The sequence below is a fragment of the Silurus aristotelis genome, assembly GCF_946808225.1.
Source record: "Silurus aristotelis genome assembly, chromosome: 27".
Classification (NCBI taxonomy): Eukaryota; Metazoa; Chordata; class Actinopteri; order Siluriformes; family Siluridae; genus Silurus; species Silurus aristotelis.
This window is the reverse complement of record NC_139600.1, coordinates 879,537-895,541: the sequence shown is the minus strand read 5'-3', so window position 1 is coordinate 895,541 and position 16,005 is coordinate 879,537. Positions and strand designations below refer to the sequence as shown.

The 16,005-nt window shown below is 40.3% G+C and overlaps 1 protein-coding gene across 2 annotated transcripts; it reads left to right on the top strand.

Annotated features, from left to right (window-relative positions):
• The first annotated feature begins 1,152 nt into the window (after window positions 1-1,152).
• cnga1a (cyclic nucleotide gated channel subunit alpha 1a) lies at window positions 1,153-5,542 on the top strand. Of its 2 annotated transcripts, none has more exons than XM_083532173.1 (6): window positions 1,153-1,323; window positions 1,471-1,509; window positions 1,590-1,685; window positions 1,788-1,892; window positions 3,523-3,629; window positions 3,700-5,542. In XM_083532173.1, the coding sequence occupies exons 1-6, from the start codon at window positions 1,169-1,171 to the stop codon at window positions 5,139-5,141; spliced, it is 1,944 nt and encodes a 647-aa protein (XP_083388299.1). In that variant the 5' UTR covers window positions 1,153-1,168; the 3' UTR covers window positions 5,142-5,542. The 2 variants fall into 2 exon arrangements, with proteins under 2 accessions (XP_083388299.1, XP_083388298.1); XM_083532172.1 differs by having other exon boundaries at window positions 1,587-1,685.
• The last annotated feature ends 10,463 nt before the right edge of the window (window positions 5,543-16,005 follow it).

Here is a 16,005-nt window from a genome sequence, read left to right as displayed (position 1 = left end):
CTGAGTAAGTATGAACATATTTGATTGTGATTGGTCCAAGATTGATTCTAGATTTTCTAGATGCATAGAGACACATTAGGTGACACACCAGGGGGTCTAATCTTTTCCACAAAGGGCCGGTGTGGGTGCAAGTTTTCATTCCAACCAACCACCAACTTCTAACTGTTTAAATCTCCACGACTTTCACGTGTGGTTGTTGATTGGTTGGAATAATTAAACCACACCCACACCGACCCTTTGTGGAAAAGACTGGACCCCCATGGTGCAAATTGTCATCATATAAGGGGAATAAAACACTTGTGTAGGTGCTGTTTCACAACAAAAACTATCATCCGAAACCAGATGAAACAAATGACATTTACTCGTGTTAATGTTACTGAGAATTTTTATTTATTTATTTATTTATTTTAAATCAGTCATTTTACTTTTATTGTATTTGTACAAATTTTTGTATGTTTTGTGTTAAGTTTTGTGCTTATCTACATTTGAAATCACATCCATTAATGAGTAAAAATCTTCAATACAGAACTAACGGAAAACGAGACAGACGGCAGGAATCCAGCTGAAAGGAAATTGCCGTCGAATAGAAAGTTTTTTTGTTTGTTTGTGTGTTTGTTTTTATTGCACTTTAATTTGTAAAAGTGTTCCGTTAAAAAACTATTAGTTTAAGATTTTTATCTCCTTGACCTTTTTGAACTACACTACAATTCAATTAAATAACCATGTAAACTGTCTGTGAATAGATTTTAGACCAGTAACTGTACTTAAGTAAAATGTCATTGTTTCAGTAACTCATTTTACTTAGTAGAAAATTCACTAGTAGAATATTTGATTTCTACCTCTGCATGAAACTGGAATTCTTTTCTTTCAACATTTAATAAAAACAAAATAAACAAATTGAAAATGGTTTTCATGGAGGTTCCTTTGTCGCTCTGTAGTCTTGTCCTGCGATTAGCATAAATGCTAGTTTGTGTTGAACTAGAACACTAAAGACATGCTAATCACGTTCATTTCCTCTCAATCCGGTTAACAGTCAAAATCAGTATCAAAATTTCAACTTGGTTTTCTTCTTCCAGTGATTTTTAAGCTGCTGAATTTGAGAAATTGTATAAAATTGTGTCCTTATGTGTAATCCGACAGATAGACTTTGTTTTTTAAATCAATCGCCATGACGATCGTGGCGACTTTGGGAATCGCGGCTCCTCCCCGAATGCCTCCACTGATAGAGGAAGACCTGGAGGAAGACAGTGAGGATGAAGATGTTCCAAATTCTTCTATCTCGATCGCACACTTTAACTTCAACAACAGCAACAACGATGAAGAGTACGCACACACTCTACACACACACACACACACACACACACACACACACACACACACACACACACACACACACACACACACACACACACACTTGATATTTGAGTAGTATTGACATATGTGACCTGGTGTAATTTATTGTTTGTTTAGACAAGGAAAGAAGAAGAAAGCAAAAAAAGAAAAGAAAGAGTGAGTATCTTCTAGATTGACCATAAGGTCCGGTGTGACCAGTGTGTCGCATGACCGCTCCTTTGTGTTTTCTTCAGAAGAAGAGAAAAGAGAGAAAAGAAAAAAAGAAAGGAGCAGAAGGAGAAGGAGAACGTGAAGGAAAAGGAGAAAGGAAATGAGAAGGAGAAAAAAGAAGAGTAAGCGATCAGTAATGTTTATTTCTTCCAGCGTTTTATTACTTGTTTTTCATCTATCACTCGTTCTCGCTCACGTTTCTTGCTGGTGCGTGTTTGCTGAAGGTCGAAGGAGGTGTTTGTGATTAACCCGGCCAGTAACCTGTACTACCAGTGGCTCCTGCTCATCACTTTGCCCGTCATGTACAACTGGACCCTGATCATTGCGAGGTAAGGCTCAGGTGAGATGTTTAATCAGCGTGATGATCGAGGAAAGGAATTAAACTGTGCACGATTGCTATGCAGACGAGCTGGAGACATGGTGGACGTCTGAACACCTTCTGAATTAGTGATGAGTCCTTTGAAGTCATTTTGGACGAGTCTTTAGTGGGACTCAGAGGAACAGGTCGTTTTAAAGACTGATTTGTTAATTTACTACTGGACCCGCATGAACAAAGCATTTTCGAAATCTCTGTAGGTTCTGTACAGGAAACAGAAATTTCCCTCTCGACTCCTCTGGTCTGAGTCGTTCATTCTTTTAATACGTGACTCCCATAGACGCTATGCAGTGCATTACACAGAAATTGAGATGTTCATCTCATGAGTCTTCTGGTCCGAGTCGTTAGTTTTTGTTGTCACGTGACTCCCTATTCAGTTATAAATATATATATATATATATATATATATATATATATATATATATATACACATTAATTATTAGAACTAAATGTAAAGTTGGTGTATGTAGACATGTTGGAGATCTGCTTATCGAAAATGTTATATATTATTTTTGATCAAAGGAACAAAATGACAAAAAAATATATTTTGAGTCACTAAAATGATCCGATCTTCTTATAACTATTCTGAATCATATTGTTCATTCATTTATCATTATTTATTTATATCTATCATTTTTCATAGAATTACAACCTGTACATATGTTAATATTTTACACTGCTATTAATGCACTTCTGTTTAGATTCCGTTGCCCTTTAACGTCATTTGTACAATGACAAAAAAGTTTAATCTAATCTAATCCAATCTAATCTTTTCCCTCACCACCATGACCCCTGGCTCACTCGTTAGGGATAAAACTTCTAAATGACATTATTGATTATTATTTTTTTCTGTACTGCTGCTTTAGACAATGTTCATGATATTTGAATCGAATTGAATTGAATTATATTTCTCTAAAAAAAAAATTACAATACAAGAAAATGCTACAGTAATTAAGCCATGACCTAAAACTTCAAAACAAAATGAAATGAGGTGCACAATATTGTCAATTGATTTATTATTCAATTTTATTAAATAATTGTATTAAATATTAGATTTTATTTCTACCAGCCAAAACATTAAAACCGGCACCATTTTAAGGGACAATACTGATTATCTCGTTACACTGGCATCTGGAAAGGGGTGGCATTTATATTAAGCAGGTCTTGAAATGAATGTGCTGAAAGCAGGGAAAATGGGCAAGTGGAAGAATCTCAATAACTTTTATTGTGACCTCTAAATGACTGGAGCAGAATGTGTCAGGGGCAGGGTGCATCCAAAGCAGCAGGGGTTGTGGGATTTATCCTGGTATGCAAGTCCAAAGGAAGGAATATTGATGAACCAGTGGGCTACAGATACCAGAGAACACCTTCAGAGGTCTTGTGGAGGCGTGGCCTTGATGGATCAGAGGTGTTTTAGGGTCATAAGGAGGCAGTACACAATATGAATAAAGGGCAGGTGGTTTTAATCGAATGGCTGATATAAAATATAAATATATACGCAGCTTTGCCTAACAACATTGCCGATAGCTTCCGAGGCATTCCGTGATTCTTGAGATGCAATAATCCATCTTTCTTTTCTCCAGAGCATGCTTTGAAGAGCTGCAGCATGAATACCTGATCACGTGGTTCTTCCTCGACTACATCTGTGATCTCCTTTACCTGGCTGACATGGCCTTCAGGACGAGGACTGGTAAATATTTTCTCTGGATATAAGGTGTCTAATAGGCTGCCATACTTCTGCGTTTGTGTTTGTTTTCCAGGCTACCTCGAGCAGGGTTTGCTTGTCAAAGACGAGAAACTCCTCATCAAGAATTACAGGGACAGCCCTCAGTTCCGGCTCGATGTCATCTCGATGATCCCCACCGACGTGCTGTACTTTGTCCTGGGACTGGACTACCCCGAGATCCGCATCAACAAGCTGTTACGCCTCAACCGCATGTTTGAGTTCTTCGAGCGTTCGCAGACCATGACCAACTACCCTAACATCTTCCGCATCTGCACTCTGGTCATGTATATCATCATTATCATTCACTGGAACGCATGTCTCTACTTCTCCTTCTCCAAAGCCATCGGTTTTGGTTCAGATGCCTGGGTCTACCCAGCCCTCACTGAGCCTGAGTTTGGGGACTTGTTGAGGAAGTACTCTTTCAGCCTCTACTGGTCCACACTGACCCTCACCACCATCGGGGAAACACCTTCTCCTGAGCTGGACTCAGAGTTCCTCTTCCATGTAGTAGACTTCCTGGTTGGTGTCCTGATCTTCGCCACCATTGTTGGAAATATCGCCACAATGATCTCCAACATGAATGCAGCCCAAGCGCAGTTTCAGGCACGCATTGACAGCATCAAGCAATACATGCAAGTGCGGCATGTAAGCAAAGACCTGGAAAAGCGAGTCATCAAATGGTTTGATTATCTGTGGACCAATAAGAAGGCACAAGATGAAAGGGAGGTGCTCAGGTACCTGCCGGACAAACTGCGAGCAGAGATTGGTATGAACGTTCACCTGGACACGTTGAAGAAGGTAAGGATCTTTGCAGACTGTGAAGCTGGACTGCTTATTGAGCTCATTCTTAAATTGCGACCTCAGGTGTTTAGCCCCGGCGATTACATTTGCCGCAAGGGAGACATCGGGCGGGAGATGTACATCATCAAGGAGGGAAAACTGGCCGTGGTGGCTGATGATGGTGTCACTGAGTTTTGTGTTTTGGGTGATGGGAGTTATTTTGGTGAGATCAGCATCCTGAGCATCAAAGGCAGCAAAGCAGGAAACCGCAGGACCGCGAACATTCGCAGCATCGGATACTCTGACCTCTTCTGCTTGTCCAAGGACGACCTAATGGAAGCTCTGACCGAGTACCCTGATGCTAAGAACATGCTGGAGGAAAAGGGGCGGCAAATCTTGATGAAAGATGGTTTGATTGAAACAGACCCAGCAAACCTGAAGCCAGACCAGAAGGACCTTGAGGACAGAGTGAACCGCATCTACAACACCATGGAGCAGATGCAGGCCAAAGTGAAGAAACTGCTTGCAGATTACGAGAAGACCGATAAAAAGCTAAAAGAGCGCATTGTTTGGATAGAACGCTACACTGGGGAGGAGGTGGAGGAAGAGGATGAAGACGAGGGGCAGAAGGAAGCAAAAGAAGGAGAAGCTGCACCAGGAAAAGTGGAAGAGGAGAAGAAAGAAGAGGACAAGTGAAAGGGCTGAAGCAATGTGGTCTTCATTATGATAAACTAGAAGGTTTCACTTTCAAAAACAGTTAAAGGAAACGTGTCTTTGCTTAATTAATGAAACCTCTAAAGAACTCTTGAAGACCCTTCTTGAAGACGGTCTTTGGATGCTGTAGCATGAAATGTTCCCTTCAGTTGAAGACCCAACCCTGTTACAGAATGACACAAAGTACACAAAGCCAGCTCCATGAAGATCTGCTTGCAATGGGTTTGGTGTGGAAGATCTCCTGCTATAGAGCTCCAAATCCTATTAATCATCTTTGGGATGTACGTGAACTTTACAATCACCTTTGTAGCTGAATGAATCTCCACAAACCTTAATAAGCACACTCTAACATCTAGTGAAATTCAGACAGAATCACAGAACCTATGACAACTCGTATGAGAAAAGGGAAAGCTGCTTTATTGTAGATTTATTTTTTTTGAGACTCCAACTGTGTTTCAGAGATAAATTCCCAACGCTGGGAAACAGTTTAATTATCTCAGTGAAGGCATTAACTCTAGACGAGAGAGGGAATTGAAATTGGAGTTATGTTTTGCGTAGTTAATAAGTTCATTAAGAGTTTGGACGAATGTTTTCTTTCCACAGGAAAACAACAAACTCATTATCCTAGCTTTATTTATGCTAATAGGGGTTTAGCCACGTTTACAGGGACAGGAGATGCTCAGTAGAATCATCAATATTACTATTAATATAGAACTTTTTCAATCTTTACAAACAAAATATTAGTTTTGGCTTAATTTTGTAATTAAACCTGCAAAGAGTTGATTCTGCAGCTGAGTACTAGCCTTCTCAAAGATCTGTAGATAAAATAATAGCGGGACAAAACCGTTTGGCAGAATGTCTCAGATATTATATTGTGCTACTGTAAAGGATCATCTATAAAAAAAAATAAACATTGACACTTTTTTTTTCTTCTTTAAGTATTGAGTTGTAAAATATGATGTAACATATATGGAAGGAGTCTCCAGTATCAGCGTTTTTGTAGCAGTCAGACTCCATGAAGATCTGCTTTCCATGGGTTGGAGTGGAAGATCTCCTGCTATAGTGCTATTGAACACACTTGGGTTGAATTGTCATGCTGACTGCACCCCAGGACTCCTCAACTCACCTAATTCAAAACCTGACATTATCAACACCCATGTGGCTGAATGAATATCATACAAATCTCAACAAACACAATCCAATACATCTTCCCCGGAAGAAATGAATGAATAAATATAATCATTTCAGCATGAATGGTTCAGTATTTGATGATATATAAATGAAATTGTTTACACACAATGCAAAAAACTTTGTCAAAGAAATAAGCAGAGTACAGAACAGAGAACAGGACAGGGCAGGCAACAGAACTGAGGGTAGAAGGGGGCAAAACACAGGATAGGGCAGAGGACAGAAGAGGGCAGTGTGTAGGACAGAAAACATGACAGGGCAGGCCATTTATAGGACAGAGGACAAGGCAGAGGACAGGGTAGGCCGAAGGATAGGGCAGAAGACAAAGCAGAGCAGAGGGTAAGGCAAAGGACAGGGCAGAGCAGTTATGAGAACAGAGGACAGGGCAGAGGACATGGCAGACCAGAGAATAGTCTAGAGGACATGAAAATGCGGAATAGAGGATGGTAGAGCGCAGTGGACAGGATAGTGGACAGAACAGGACAAAGGACAGGAGAAGGCAAAACAGTAAAGAGCAGAGGACAGGAGAGGGCAGAACATAATATGGGGCAGATGACAGGAAAGGGCAGAACAGTGGATTTGTCAAAAGGGCAGGACAGAGGACAGGAGAGCGTAATAGACAGAACAGGGTAGAGAACAGGACATGGCAGAAATAGACAGGACAAAGGACAATACAAGAAAAGGTCAAAACAGAGGACAGGGCAGGAGGGAGGACAGCGCCGGTCAGGAGGGAGGACAGGGCAGGAAGAAGACACTAGAGGTGTAAACAGTGACACTGTGCAAATAAACATGTAAATATGTATATGTACAGTAATAAGTGCAGAAGAAAAGAACCATCTGAACATCAAAATCCTGGCCTGGTGATGTATAGTGCTGGAGAAGGAAGCCTCTGGTGGTGTGGAGGCATCATGACACAGACTGATGCAGTGTGTGATGTTATCTCAGTTTGACTGTAACTTCTGTGCAACCTTTATATATAAATACATCAAATCACCAGCCTGCGTCAACGTGAGTCAGTAAATAAACAGAAACATGGCTTGGTTTTGGGAAAGAAGAAGCTTCAGCGTGTGGAATGTCCACGGAGTCTTTGAGCCTCAGGCTGATCTGATTAGACTGATTTATCATCACTCGCTAATTACATCTTCATGTGGAACAATACTGATGAATACTGTCAGCAAGGACAAAGCAAACACACACACACACACACACACACACACAGGGCTAATGGCTACAGCTCCGCTCTAATCCTCGTCATGCCACATCAACAATTCTATCTTCTTCGCAGTTTCTTTCCACATCGCAGCGTCGGAGCAGAAAGCGCAGTGTTTTCTGACGTTCTTCATTTGATTAACATCGAGAGCGTGTACGTCGAGAGGAAGAGAATCGTTTTTAGTGCAGATTTCACACATTAAATGAACCACGGGGGAAAATGACAATAATGAAACGAATAATAATAATATTGATTTTATTTAATAACTTTTTATAGACGCTTTCATTCAGTAACCAATGCTCATTAAGCAGGTAAAAACAATAAATAAATAAATAAATAAATAAATAAATAAATAAATAAATAAATATTTTGCACTAATAAAATAGTGATTCATTAGAAAAAAATAAATAAAATATATAGAAAAAGACTAAAAAAAGAATATCATGTATAAATGTATGTCTTATGAGAAACATGTTTAAATAAATATAATAAAATGTCTGAACTCTGGTCTAATGCTACGTGAGATGTGGACACAGAAATATAAATTGTGAGGATGTAAATTGTGACCTTCAGCGTGAGAACCCAGTTAAAGCCCCTTTTTGGTGAATGTGCACAGCTTAAGCAGAACGTTTTTTTGGGGGGGGTTTTCTAAATTTGCAGCATGTTTCCTCTTTCAGAAAAGGTCTTTGTTGCTAAAGGGCATTGGTTCTGCCCAGCGCTCTTCTGCAGCTCGGAACACACGGACCTCCTGACATTTGTGAGAACCCGCCTCGGAGCAGTGTGCGGTCAGCATGGCCACTCGGGCTCTGAATGGTGACGCTGCCTCTCACGGCTGAGGAGTGATCTGTGGAGAAGAAGAATCCTGAAAACACCACCGTCTGATTCGTGGGATCGGGTTTTGATTTCATTCTGCCTGACAGCAGGTCACAGAATCGATTCTTTAGCTCCAGACAATATACAGTTATTAGGATGAAGGAGATGAGTGAGCCCAGTTCTACATTCTCATTAGGTTCTTATCACAACATCTCGTCTCCTCAGTGCTGAATCACACGGAATCCACTGATGTGATGCTCAGTGACGGGAAGGAGAAAGAGAAATGACAAGGTGATGAGGTTGTTTTATTTGTTTGGGCTCATTGACCTCACAAGGAAAAACAAGACAGTCTGCTTTTACTGATGTTTAACAGTGTAACCAGAGACGAATAGAAAACTATAACATTCTTTAATTACCACAATCATCACCACTACCATCATCATCATCATCACCATCATCATTACCACCATCAACATCATCATCATTATTATCATTATCATCAACACAATCATTATCATTACCACTACCACCACTACCATCATCATCATCATAACTATCATTATTACCACCATCATCAACATCTTCATCATTATTATTATTATTATTATCATCACCAACATCATCATTACCACTATCATCAACATCTTCATCATCATTATTATTATCATCATTATTATTATTATCATCACCACCATCATCATCACCACTACCACCACCATCATCATCATCATCAACTATAGCATTATTATCATCACCATCACCACCACCATCATCACATCAACATTATTATCATTATCATCACCACCATCATTATCATCATCATTATCATCATCATTATCATCATCATTATCATCATCATTATCATTATCATTATTATCACCACCACATCATCATCATCATCATCACCATTATCATCACCACCCCATCATCATCATCATCATCATCGGTCAGGTCAAGTTTATTTCTATAGCGCTTTTCAGATGAACGGTGTGCATTTATCCCTGATGAGCAGCCATAGTGACTGAATCAAAATCATTACTTTTGTCATCATCATCATCAGTATCACTACCACCATCATCATCATCATTATTATCATCATCATCAGAATCACTACCATCATCATCATCATTATTATCATTATCATCATCACATCATCATCACATCATTATCATTATCATCATCATCATCATCATCATCATCATCATCATCATCATCATTACACTCATCACTGCCACCAGAAAAACCTTAATCATCATTTTCATTGTTTTTGTTCAGTTTTATTAGTTTGTATTTTGTATTGAGTTTGTGTTGATGTTTTTATTGAGTTTGTGTTGAGTTTGTGTTGATGTTTGTATTGAGTTTGTATTGAGTTTGTGTTGATGTTTGTGTTGATGTTTGTGTTGATGTTTGTATTAAGCTTGTGTGGATGTTTTTATTGAGTTTGTGTTAAGTTTGTGTTAATGTTTGTGTTGATGTTTGTATTGAGTTTGTATTGAGTTTGTGTTGATGTTTGTGTTGATGTTTGTATTAAGCTTGTGTGGATGTTTTTATTGAGCTTGTGTTAAGTTTGTGTTAATGTTTGTGTGGATGTTTGTATTGAGTTTGTATTGAGTTTGTGTTGATGTTTGTGTTGATGTTTGTGTTGATGTTTGTAATAAGCTTGTGTGGATGTTTTTATTGAGTTTGTGTTGTTTGTGTTAATGTTTGTGTTGATGTTTGTATTGATTTTAGTATTTTCCAGTATTGAGTTCCTCACTGCTTTGTGACACATCCCTTGTGTGTTGTTTAGTAACAGATTGAGTGAAAATCAGAGAGCGCAGGAGGGAGAGTGATGAACTGAAACCTGCAGTGTGTCATTATCATCATGAAGCATTTCTCAGTTACATTGAGAACATCAGACACATTTGATTAGATTTGACTGGAGTCCAGCATGGAGGTGATCGTGAGGGAAATAATCATGAGCAGGTATCAAAGTTTCCCCAGTGCTCTTCATCACATTAGAGTTTTGTAATCTACCTATAAATAGATTAGAATCAATGTCCACTTCCAACGTCCACTCAATGTCACTTCAGAGCTGTGTCTCAGAGCTGTGTCTCAGAGCTGTGTCTCAAAGATGTCTGACTTAAGCAATAAATATTTGAGAAACAAAGTCTTTATTGTTATAACACATCTCAGAAATAGAATTAAGCAAAAGATCAGACAGCAGAACATTCCAGTCTATTTTATGCTTCTTTACCATCATCATTCTCACTCTACCCCACCCACTGCTTCTCCCACTGCCTTCTCTGGCACACCCACTACTCCACCCACTGCCACTCCCAGTGGCCCTGTCCATAATTCCTGCTCCACATGGTTGATGTGATCGTGTTCATGCTGGAATTAAGATCTTTACCAGTTACCAGGTTCCACTGTACTCATCATCATTGCTCTGATCTCACCTTTGTGTTGGTAATTGTTTGGTTTCTGAGCGCCAGTCAGCCCGAGTTAGCGTCACATGCTTCAGTCATTCAGGGCTGATTGGAAACTCCACAGTATGGAGTGATAATTATCTGTCCTGCTCCATGCCAGCTTCCTGTTCTACATCCAGTCCCTGCTCTAAATTCAGAACCTGCACAGGCATGGTGCAACTTCTGCTTTGTTGTAGCTGTGTGTTTCTCTGATGTGACCTCTGAAGATCAACAAGTCGAGCCCCTGCCACGCTGATGAGTCTCTCCACAATAGATTGTAGCAGAAGCCAGATGCAGAAAGAATGTGGATTTCATGCACTCTGATCTCACTGACCCACGAGTCTGATGTTCTCCCATCATGCAGTTTTGGGTCCTGGGGCTGTTTTTTATTTATAACATTTTTTACTTTTTTAGATGGAACCACAGAAATTGGGCTGTTTTTGTGAGGGATGCGCTTTTCTGCTGTGCTCTCACCACCACCATCATCATTATCATCACCTTCATCATCACCACCACCACCATGACCACTACCACCACCATGACCACCACCACCACCATCATCACCATCATCATAACCAACACCACCACTATCATCATCATCATCATCACCACCACCACCACCACCATCATTACCCTTACCACCATCATCAACATCACCATCATAATCATCACCATTATCATCTTCATCACCACCACCAACAACATCATCACCACCACCATCATCATCATTATCATCATCATGGAATAAAATCAGTAGCACATATACGAACTGCTAGAGGTCCTCTGGACTAAACTCATTGATTCCCATCATCCCCTGGGTGATGACCTTCTTTGTACACATCCACACGTCCTAATCATCTTCTTCATGCTGAAAGGTGAAGAATATGGCAGTGAGGAAACCGTGAGTGACGAGCGTGAAATCTCAGCGATTCTCCATCACCCGCGTTCAGCTGAGCGTTTCTGAGGAAAAGAACACAACCAGTGACAACGGGGGGCAGAAGGAAGTAGTGGAATCAGGATCAGACCATGGAGAGAGAGATAGAGATGGAGAGAGATAGAGTCCAGGTGGTGGACGTGGAGTAGTTAGAGTGTATAATCGCTGGATCTTCAGCAGAAGACTGCACCGTCTGTCTCAGTAATTACTTTTTTTCTTGTTGCTTTGTGGCATTTTGCCAAGTCACTTTTGGAGAATTAAAAACAAAAACCCTTGGAGAATCAGACGGTTCCTTCTCATGCTGACAGGAGCAAGATGACTGCCAAGTACAAGATTTACACCAGAAATAATATCTCATAAGCAAAGTACAACGATTTCCATAAATTTCTCACATAGCATACCGTCCCATTCCACACTTAGTCTCCATTTGCTCTTGGAAAGATGTTCCAGCAGATTTTGTGGAGATTCATTCATCTACAAGGACATTCCTAAAGCAGGTCCTGATGTAGGAGGTCGGAAATGGGTGCACAGTTCATACCAAAGGTGTTCATTAGGAGCTCCTTCACTTTAACTCATGGAAATCTATCTTTATGGAGCTTGCAATTGTGTGCCTCTGAATTTTTGGTACCAGGCGTTCGGTTTGGTTTTCATTTCTTCAGTATGCTGTGATGTGAGTGATGTGGATTTTGCACATTTTCGAGTGTTCAGGATGGATTTTAATTTTCTCTATTCAGCCTGTCTCTGTGAGTAAACACCTGTCACAGCTGGACCTCTGCGTGATGCCCCTTAGGCCATCAAGTCTTCAAATGCTCCTGGAGAATTTTTCCTGAAAGACCTTTAAAGAAAGTCAAAGTGACTTTCAGAGCTCCATCATCCATTTGCAGGAGTCCAGGCAATAAAACACGCTGGGGCATGCTTTGTGCAGCTCCATAAAGATATCCTTTAGATTTGGAAGATCTTGTCTGGCCTGCTATGGAATTTTGACCTCAACTCTATTGAATGAATGTGATGGCACTTCAGGCCTCCATCAGTACCTGACTTTCCATGTGAATGAATGAATTTCCATAAAATCTAGTGGAACATCTTTTTAGAAGACTGAAGGTCATTATATGAGGAAATGTAGAATTAGATGTTCAGAAAGCACATGTTTTATTCACATTAACATTTGTTCACTTCAGATGTAAAAACTCGCTGTTTTTATGCTCTGTGCCTTCTACATCAGATGTCTAGAAGATAGAGAAGAAACTGGTGTTGATAAAACAGGAGCTATTTTAATTTTTTTTTACATGTCTGGGTTGTGTTTTTTTTTTTTTTTTTTCAGCTGCGCTCCGGGAATCCATTTCCATTACCCAGACAGAACGCATTTACACTCCTGAAGAAACTCCTGCGTGCTTTAGGCTTCACTTATAGCTACATGGCGGTGAGTGAGGAACATCATCATCATCATCATCATCATCACTCTGCAGCACATCTCACGTCTTTCATCTCTCGTCTCGCTGCTCGGGCCTCGGGAACTCAAATCATTTACCTGAGACGCCGGGATCAGCGCCGGGGAGAAAACCGCGGCCGTGTAATTGCTCCATTACTTGCTTAATTACAGCACTTCAGCTGAAGACTGATCGCCTTCTGTCTCCGTCTCTCCGCTCGATGCGATTCCGCTTTTCTTTTTCTCTTCCGAGACTCGTTCGGAACTCAGAAAAAAGGAATAAATAATTCTAATGTGATCCTTTTGAAAGCAGCATTTTTAACACTGTGACTGCGACAAACATCCGTATTTATTTATTCATAAAGGCCACTGTTACTGCTGCTGCCACCACCACCACCGTGCTTCACAAACCTCATCACGGACAGACGGACGGACAGACGGACATAGATAGATAGATAGATAGATAGATAGATAGATAGATAGATAGATAGATAGATAGATAGATAGATAGATAGATAGATAGATAGATAGATAGATAGATAGATTTGTATCTCTCTCTCTCTCTCTCTCTCTCTCTCCCTCTCTCTCTCTCTCTCTCTCTCTCTCTCTCTCCGTTCCTCCAGGGTTTATTTTTTTGTCGTTTTTTTGATCCCCTGTTGGCCGGTTGGTTAGTGGGGGGGGGGGGTGTAGAGCAGAGCTCCCTGTAAGAATTGAGAACACAGAGCTCATATTTATACTTACTCACTACTCTCCTTATACGGTGCATAATCACTGACCGATGGCCTGCAGAAAGTATTGGCACCCCACATCACACGACTGCAGATGAGATCATTCACACTGACGCTTCTTTTACAGCCTTTTTGTCTCATTTAGTGACATGCAGTAAATAAAGATGAACAAAAGCGTTCGATTTCACTCAGAAACGTGTGAAGCTCACCAGCAAATCCACTGGAGCTCTTCATGCAAATGAAATAGAAAAAAAATACATTCATACGTTTACTTTCACTACATTTACAAACATATTGGGAAACTTGATTCTTCAGGATTTGGAGCATGAAATGTTCCTTTCACTTGAACTTGAACCTGTTCCAGCTGCATGAAGGTCATTCATGTGCATCAGTTCCATCAAAATTCTTCACAGAACAGAATTCCAGAAGTGGAAATATTTTTACAAAAACTGTCATTTATTACTCTGACAAAAGTATTAGGACACCCGACTTTTCCAGCCACATGTGTTTGTTCCCCAAAACTGCTGGACAAATTTAGTACACAATTTTTCCTTTCACTTGAACTAGGACACCCAAAACTCATGGGCTGGAAGATGTAGAAGATCTACTTTTAAAGAGCTTTCAAAGATATTGAACACCTTTGGGATAAATTGGAACATCACCCCATGCCTGCTCACCTCACCTACATCGGATTACTTTACACTCTTGTGGCTGAATGAATCTCCACAAATCTCCACAAAGAACATCTTCCCAGAAGAGTGGACTTTATTACAAGAGCAAATTGGGAGTAAATGTGGAATGTGATGCTCAAAAAAAAGAACATCTAAAGCAGCTCATGTGTCCAATGAAGTGCAGCTCTTTTAAACATCAAGTGAAACAACAACATGTTCCTTCTTATCCACATCAGATGACGACTGATCAAAAGTTCCCTGAGCCCTCAATCAAGACCCTTGACCCTCTCTGCTCCTTTGATGCTTCATCAAGGCTGATCCTGAGCTCTGATGCATGAAGAATGAATCCCAAGCTGCCGTATTGTATGCGTGACAAACAAAAGCTAATCCTCCATGAAAACACCTGCACTGGAAGTTCCAGTATAATTAGAAGGTCTTATTCACACTGACCTTTCTCCTATCAAATTATTCACCTCGGGGTCCCGACCTCTTCGCTGGTTAGCCATTAAACAGCCAAAGCTGCTTTTGTGCTTTAGAGATAGCAGTAATTAGCTGTTATGATGATCCACAGGAGCTCTTCATAGGAATAGCTCCTGTGGATCATCAACAGAAACTGTGAAATTTTAAAGCATTTAAGGGTTTAAAAAAGAGTTCCTGGTACCATGTCTAATCAAGGAACCCTTTGGTAAACCAAAAGAACTCCGAAAGGGTCAAACTTTCATATTCATGTCTTATTCATTATCCAGGCATTATGATGATGAGCGCATCGCCTTGGTAACCTTATCTCCATCACCACCCGACAAGGTGCCAAACTCCACCCACTTTTCATCCATGTTCCTGAGGATCTTTTACGTAGAGAAGTGCCAGAAATCTGTACGGAGCACCTGGTGCTGGAGGAGACTTTCAGTTCTCTCATTTCATCATACCGAGAATTCCTCCATTCTCTCTCTCTCTCTATCTCTCTCTCTCTCTCTCTCTCTCTCTCTCTATCTCTCTCTCTCTCTCTCTCTCTCTCTCTCTCTCTTGTGCGCTTTCTCTCGCTTTCTTTCTCCATCTCTCTCCTTCCTTTCGGGCGTTTCTCTTATCTCAGCGACGCAGCGTGTTGCACTCTGAATCATTCACTTCCATGCTGAGGAAAGAGGAGAATTCCTGAAGTTCTGTTTGAACTCGTTCACATGTCCTGAATGATTTCTGTCTGTATGAACACAACAGTTTAGATAACAGATTGATTGATAGATTGACTAATTGATCAATAAAACACTTGTTTTCTAAACTCTGGATTGTGATTGGTCAGAGAGTCTTTATTCATTATCTGGAACAGCAGCCTGGTTAATACTGTGAGTTTAGATTAAAGACATTCATTTCTATTGCGCTTTTCACAACACACGTCGTCTCAAAGCAGCTTTACAGAATGTAACAGTGAAGGTGA

What these genes read in the sequence shown, in the direction of transcription:
- cnga1a (XM_083532172.1), top strand. Translation starts at nt 1,169, where the DNA reads ATGACGATCGTGGCGACTTTGGGAATCGCGGCTCCTCCCCGAATGCCT. An exon ending in AACAGCAACAACGATGAAGA is followed by an intron (nt 1,324 to 1,470) that starts GTACGCACACAC and finishes TTGTTTGTTTAG; the next exon opens with ACAAGGAAAGAAGAAGAAAG. An exon ending in TGGACCCTGATCATTGCGAG is followed by an intron (nt 1,893 to 3,522) that starts GTAAGGCTCAGG and finishes TCTTTTCTCCAG; the next exon opens with AGCATGCTTTGAAGAGCTGC.